At 36.5% G+C, this 7091-nt stretch overlaps 1 protein-coding gene across 2 annotated transcripts; it reads left to right on the forward strand.

The window, feature by feature from the left end:
- Window positions 1-1865: 1865 nt before the first annotated feature.
- LOC121634128 (acyl-coenzyme A thioesterase 1-like) lies at window positions 1866-7091 on the forward strand. 2 transcript variants are annotated; one of them, XM_041976621.1, is made up of 5 exons: window positions 1866-1952; window positions 2660-3221; window positions 3303-3505; window positions 5122-5887; window positions 5920-7091. In XM_041976621.1, exons 2-4 carry the CDS (start codon window positions 2765-2767, stop codon window positions 5710-5712), a joined length of 1251 nt encoding a protein of 416 aa, XP_041832555.1. In that variant the 5' UTR covers window positions 1866-1952; window positions 2660-2764; the 3' UTR covers window positions 5713-5887; window positions 5920-7091. The 2 variants fall into 2 exon arrangements, with proteins under 2 accessions (XP_041832555.1, XP_041832554.1); XM_041976620.1 differs by lacking the exon at window positions 1866-1952 and adding an exon at window positions 1959-2020.

The following is a 7091-nucleotide window of genomic DNA, read 5'->3' on the forward strand; positions in this document are numbered from 1 at the left end:
GCTGACTCGCTCTCGCGCGGTCTCCATGGCTACCTATGAAAATGGGCGGACCCAAAAGAATTTAAAGGAGACTCAAAATTTAGAACAGTAAACATGGATTAAAAAAAATATTATGTTCAAAATCTGTTGTACATTTAAACTTCTTTTTTTTCTTTTTTACTACAGAAGTAAATGCTGAAAAAATATTGTAAATGTCTTGTTATGCTTTGCATGTTTAACTTGTTTGGCGTGGAGTTACTATTAAATACTAAAGGTTTTGGTCAATGATCTAAATACATTAAAAATTATGTCATTAAAAAAATTATTAAATAATATCATCCACAGAATTGAAAAGTTGTACAGTAAAAAAGAAAGAGAAGCTCTATTTTCAGTGTATGAAACATATGAAGTTATGTCAAAAAATGAACCTATTGCATATAAATAACCTTAGTTTGGAAAATACTGAAGGGCTAAAGCTTTAATGTGAGGATAATTTATTGCATATCATGCAGGTAATCTCTCTGTCATCCTCTTAGATTCACTAATTTCTTTTTAGATGTAAAACGTGTAAAACTCGACTTGTACCATGAATACTTAATGTCCTGAAAGAGATGAAAATTTGTGAAAACCACAATTTTTTTTTAATCACACACATTTGTGATTTTGCAGATGTATATAAGTTTGTTGCCTCTGCAATTTCCACTGCTTACTATCCTCTTTTACATTCAAAATAGTTTCTAAGCATCCATTTACACTCTTGCTCTGTCTTAGTTTCCATCCTTTCCCAATGAATAATTAATTTCTTTTCTCCTTTCTCTTCATCATCATTGCAGAGATTTAAGATTCCAGCAACAGACAGCCAATGAGTAATAGGATTAAGATCCAGCTTAACACCTTGACATGTCATGCCCAGTAAAGAGCCTAGATGACAGACAAGTCTATTCGTGAATAAAAAGGCAGTTCTGTGTCTTTCCAATTTGCCAGTTAAATGAAAATATATGCAGTATGCAAAAGGATGGTCCAACAGCTACTGTAATCACGCCACCTGCTCCATAGGGAAATAAACCTGGAATAAATTAGCTTTCCTTTCAGTTCAGTTCAATACTTTATTGTCATTGTCATAATAGCACAGTTAAAATAACAAGTTCTTTGAACACCCTAATACTGGCATTCAAGGAAAAAAAATGCAAGCGTGTCAACCCAAATGTCATGTGTTTTGCTGTGCATAACTGGCACAGTAAAACACTTAAAAGAATATACTGGCACAATTTGCAGACATCCAGCATACTCAATGTGCAAAAGTCCAATATTCAGGTCCCATATGCTGTACAAAGCAACAAGAGCTTTTATATTTATGCATTGTTCTTGTCTTCCTGAGTTCACAATAATTTAAACGGGACATCCTCAAAATAAAATACATTATTTGAAATGCATTTTTAATGTTAATGTGCAGGAAAACATACGTTAGTATATCTGGTGTTTCAACTGTGCTAATGCTGACATCTAGTGGCTATTTTGCCTCCCTGTCTGCATGAAGCTGTTTCTACTTTAATCATAATGGTCTTAAAATAGGATAATAATAATATTATTATTATTACTAAATATGATAATATATAAAAATGATGTGCTTATTTTAGTAAGATCAGATAAGACTCCAGTTTGCACCAAACTGAGCAAACAGGCAGTAACATTATGAAGGGGTGGTAGATAATCGGTTGTTCTAGTTTGACTGTAATAATTTTCTTTTTTTTCTTTTACGAGAATCTCCAGAAAAAAATTCCAAGGTAATGTTCTTAAAACTAATATTATGAACAATGGTGGTCTTATAATGCTCACAAGCAAGAAAGATAAGTGCTAAACAAAAACCTCCCCCCTCACCTCCTCTTGGAAAATGGTTGAACCCAGCTACTTGCTTCCTGTCAGTCTTCAAGCCGTGAATATCTGCGGTTTCAAACTCCTGCAAGATTGTGCAGGTAAGATTGAGAATGACACACTATGTCATGTTATTAGTTCATACAGTGGGACCTAAATTAATATAAACGTAAGCGGTTAGTCTTATATAACAATGGCAGTAAACAAGCATTCCTCAATAGCCTCAAACCTACAACCTTAGCTAATAATGACATAATGAAACAGTGCAACGTGTGAGGTTTGCGTTTAAGTTTATGTCTTTGTTGCACATTTTTTTAAATCTGAAAAACAGCGATCTGTATTGCTTGATCCTTCACCCAGATATCAGTGGAAGGTCATGGGGTGCTAAATATAGTAAGTAATCCCGTCTTTGTAAAGTGCTATAATTGATTAAACGCCTCACGGCTGCCCACGTGACCCTCTCCTGTCTCCTGTATGAAATCTAAACATCTTGTGTACACAGATGACTTATTTACATTATTGCCTTAATATGTCCATTATCTGCATTTATCTTTTCTACATTGTTCAGATATTAAGCTAATTTTACTCATATTTCAAGTGAAGCTTACATTTACCTCAAAACACACAATGTTCATTAAAACGATTATTAACTTTGTGAGAGCCCATAAGCAAAGATTCTCTGGAATATTATTTTGTTATTGTTTTGTGTATATAGTATGGAGGAACACAGGTTTTCTTTGGATGTGCATATCTTTGTTAAAGAATTTTACTAGGCCTAACTTTATCAACTTTTTGATTGTATTGACAGATGCAGTGATGCCAAGGCTGCTCCAGCAGGACTAAAACAAAGGTCAGTGTAGTAGAAGTAAAGGACAACTTAAATAAATTACAGATTCCATCTGAAACAACCAAAATGGCGTACGCACAAGTGCGCTTGAAAATTCTCCCCAGTGTTCGTTGTCTCTTTGATAAACTGGTGCAGATAAAAGTTGAAGGGCTTGTTCCTCATAAACCAGTAAAGCTGAGGTCCAAACTGGTTGATGATAGAGGGATGATTTTCAAAGCTTCTGCCCTTTATAAAGCTGATGAAAAAGGCCAAGTAGATGTCTGTAGTGCACCCTCTCTGGGAGGCAGTTACACCGGTGTGGAGCCTATGGGATTATTGTGGGCCATGGCACCAGACATCCCACACACTAAACTGCTGAAGAAGAATGTGCTCACCCCAACACTGGTGCAGTTTGAAGCCCTGAGTGAGGAGACTGGTAAGGTCTTAGCATCAGAAACCAATGAGAGAGGATACATGACTGAAGGGATGAAAAGAATACCTCTACAAGAGGGCAAAATACGAGGAGTCCTCTTCATACCTCCAGGTTAGCTTTTTCATGGAACTAGAGTAGAAAAAGATCTGTGTAAAATACTAAATATTTAACTTGGTGTCTGTCTGTCTTCAGGAAATGGTCCATTCCCAGGAATTATTGATTTGTACACTTTAGGTGGAGGCCTTACTGAACCCAGAGCCAGCCTCTTGGCAAGTAAAGGTTTTGTGGTTCTGTCACTGGCATATTATCGTTACCAAGGTTTACCTAAAAACCCTGAAAACCTGGATCTGGAGTACTTTGAGGAAGCTTTAACATATCTAAAGAGTCGACCAGAGGTAAGTGTTGACAATTAAAGAACCAGTGATGTTTTACTTATTGTAAAACAGTGTGCAGCCAAATCATTGAGGTATGATTGTATTTAGTGTGCTAACACTGCCATCTGCTGGCTACTTTGAGATGTCACACCCAGGGATTAATGATAGAAACACAACAGTCAAGTCCACTCAAAGTGTTGCGTATTAAATATAATTTAACTAATTAGAAAACTAGCCTCTATTAATTAAAAACAAAGCTTGTAAGACAAAACAAACCTTTTTAGGTTAGGGCGATAAAAAAAATGATAATGGAAATAGCTTGCTTTTTTCGTCGATCGCCTGAAATCTCACCACATTTGATTTATTTAAACACGGAACCTAGTTTGGGGCATATGTTGAAAGTTTAAATTTTTAATTTCAGTGGATTTTACATGAATATATACAGAGCTGTTTTGTGATCAAACCTAATTAATGAAGATAACAATAAAGGTAACACACGAAGGCAAACAACTGTAATCTCAGACAGGTTGAAATCAGCAGTTTTGTGTGGAGACATGCTCAAAGGCCTTCATTTACTAAAGCCTGTTAATGAACATTACTTAACTTTTAATGTAAACATGCTGGATTATAACCCAAGACTAATTTCCATCTGCTGTCCACAAAACGGGGAACAGGAAAATAATACCAACAATTAATAAAATAAACAATACAATATAAAAGCAGTATTATCCCTAATACACACACATGTATTCAGTCACACCCACATTGCGAACCACCTCACATATACAGTGAGCAAATACACAAACACACCTTTACTTTTCACCAAGAACCTTTGCTTATCAACAAGTTATCTATAAAAACATAAATATGCACACACACACACCCCTATATGTATACATATACTCACACATAAACACATATATCAGAGCCATGGCACACATGCAACCAATATGTTATTTTTCCTACGGTATTAAAAGTTTTTCAGTTGGACTTGAAATGTATCGTAAGTGGAGTTTTCTCTTACTGACTGTTGCAAGCTATTCCACAGGTTACCACCTTGGATGGATGAAACAGCCTGACTAAATGTGGTTCATCTATGTGCTACTGTGACATCACATCTGACAGAGGCTCTCTGAACCTTTTCCGAATGATCAAAATTAATATTACATTAAATTTCCTCAAAGGCGAAGGAGCGAGACTATACAGTCCTGTTATATATTCATTTGTTTTTTAACTTGAGCATGTTTGGAAGACTCAGAAAATTATGCTTTGCCAGAATATGGCAGTGGTGTTTTATTTATTTAATTATGTATTTATCTTTATCTGAGACTTTGAGTGCCTTTTTTAATATAAAGTCCTGTGGGTTTGAAAGATGTGGGAAAGAGACCAACTTGTCGAGTGGAGGAACATTTTAGCTGCTCTCTCACTTAAGTTGTTTCTGTAGGTATTCATAACTGACAACTAAATCTCTGACTTCTTGTAGGGTCTTTCTTCCTTTAACATGGTCTTAAGTAGGAGGGATTCAGCTCAGCTGGACTGAGATCATCTGATTTGATGTTTGTATGTTTATGCTATGCTGAACTGTTACAGATCAGGAAAACTATATGAGATCATTAACAGATTACCTCTCCACACAGGTGGAAGGTCCTGGGATCGGGATCATATCCATCTCTCATAGTGGTGCTCTGGCCCTGGCGATGTCCTCTTTTTTCTCTGGGATCTCAGCAACTGTCTTCATAAATGGCTGCAATGCAAATGCTGTGATTCCTTTGCACTACAAAGACATGGTAATACCTCCTCTTACACCTGTCATAAAGAATGTTAAAATCACAAACTCTGGGCTCATGGATATACGCGACGCCTTACAAGACCCCACCATGGAAAAGAACAGGGCATCTTTGATTCCAATTGAACGTTCCAGCTGCCAGTTCCTTTTTGCTGCCTCTGAGGATGACCGCAACTGGAACAGTGCTTTTTTTGCCAAGCAAGCTGCTGAGATACTTCGAAATAATGGCAAAGAATCATTTCAGCTGGTGACCTATCCGAAAGCCGGACACTTTCTGGAAGTCCCTTACATGCCTTATTGTCAGTCTGGGTTTCATGCAGCTGTAGGGAGGGAAGTGGTGTTTGGTGGAGAGCCGAAAGCCCACTCTGAGGCACAGCTGGACCTGTGGGAAAGAGTCCAGCTGTTCTTCAGGAGCCACTTGGGTAACAAGAGCACTTGTTAGCTGTCAGCGCTGTATAAAGCTTATTGAGTATTCCTGAGTGTTTTTTCCTAGCAATCCTCATAATTTCCTATAGTTGCACATACATAGAAATGTCAGTAATATTGAATGACACTGCAGGAATATTTATATTAAGTACAGTGGAGGTCACATGATGTAGCCTAGACATGTTGTGTTGGTGAAAAGAAAAACTGATATTTGGACTTGCAGCAGGTGAATCTAATGCTCCAGTTTAGCATGAGATTATCCATCAGTATTGATGTTGAATTTACTGGTGATATAGCATTTTCACTCCAGATGTCATTTCATGACATCACAAAATCTCTGTTATTAAATACTCTTTTCTACCTTGTGAAGCACCTGTATTCTCCTGAGATCACAAGAGAATCCATCTTGCCAGGCTTCTAGCCACCTGTTTGTGGCTGTGACACAAGTTTGCACACATTAACATTCTTGACAGGTAGATGTAAGCATTTTTAACAATGGCAGCTCTTACTAAATGACTGGTTCTGGGTGCTTCTACTGTATAAACATGATTGGTTGAAGTTTGCATGAGCCTTCTTTTAAATTGCTCTTATTAATGACATTTTTATTATTATAGGTACTTGCAATCATTTTGTGTATGGGTTCTGTCAAAATTCTGTAATATATTTTAAATTATTTTAAGCTATATGTTGTGATTTAAAAGTATATGAAAAAGTCATTTCAGGAAAACTGAAGTTAGCTTAATAAATTATTTAGTTTATTGTAACACAGTTTTACAACAGTACTGCACAGTATTGAGTTTCAGTAACCTCCCCGAATAAATAGTATGTGAAGTATTTATCATGCAGACTTTGCACAGCCTCCCTACTTTAATATCTTACTAATCTTACTACTAATAATAGAAAAGATACAAACAAATAACCATTTGGAGCAAAAACCTCAATGATGGACCATTAAAGAATGGGCAGCTAGCATTGTTTGAGTCCAGTCATCTGCTCAGACGTTGGATCACTGCAAATCAAATAAAAGCTGTTCTGAATGATCGCTTTTATAGATTTCCATCCTGATGGAAATGGTCAATTCCAGGATGACGGTGCCTCCAGTGCATTCCTCCATTACAGTTCTAAGATTTATTGAAGCTTTTCTGCCCACACATGGTGGCCCACCATCTTTTTAAAACACCTTATGCTGCATTTTCCTTTACCTTGTCATCTGTTTATACATGTTCTGATAATATGGAAGCTTATGAAATAGATTTGACTGTTACAAGTAGCTTGAAGGCTTTAATTCCCTCACTAAAGCTAAAAACATTAGGATTTTACATGATGAGCTCTTGTATGATTCAAAGACTTTACTGTGATGAGTTAAGCTGCTTTACTTGAGATCTGCTTGAAAGA

Source organism: Melanotaenia boesemani, chromosome 22, assembly GCF_017639745.1.
Source record: "Melanotaenia boesemani isolate fMelBoe1 chromosome 22, fMelBoe1.pri, whole genome shotgun sequence".
Classification (NCBI taxonomy): domain Eukaryota; kingdom Metazoa; phylum Chordata; class Actinopteri; order Atheriniformes; family Melanotaeniidae; genus Melanotaenia; species Melanotaenia boesemani.

What these genes read in the sequence shown, in the direction of transcription:
- LOC121634128 (XM_041976621.1), top strand. Translation starts at nt 2,765, where the DNA reads ATGGCGTACGCACAAGTGCGCTTGAAAATTCTCCCCAGTGTTCGTTGT. An exon ending in AGTCCTCTTCATACCTCCAG is followed by an intron (nt 3,222 to 3,302) that starts GTTAGCTTTTTC and finishes GTCTGTCTTCAG; the next exon opens with GAAATGGTCCATTCCCAGGA. An exon ending in ATCTAAAGAGTCGACCAGAG is followed by an intron (nt 3,506 to 5,121) that starts GTAAGTGTTGAC and finishes CTCTCCACACAG; the next exon opens with GTGGAAGGTCCTGGGATCGG.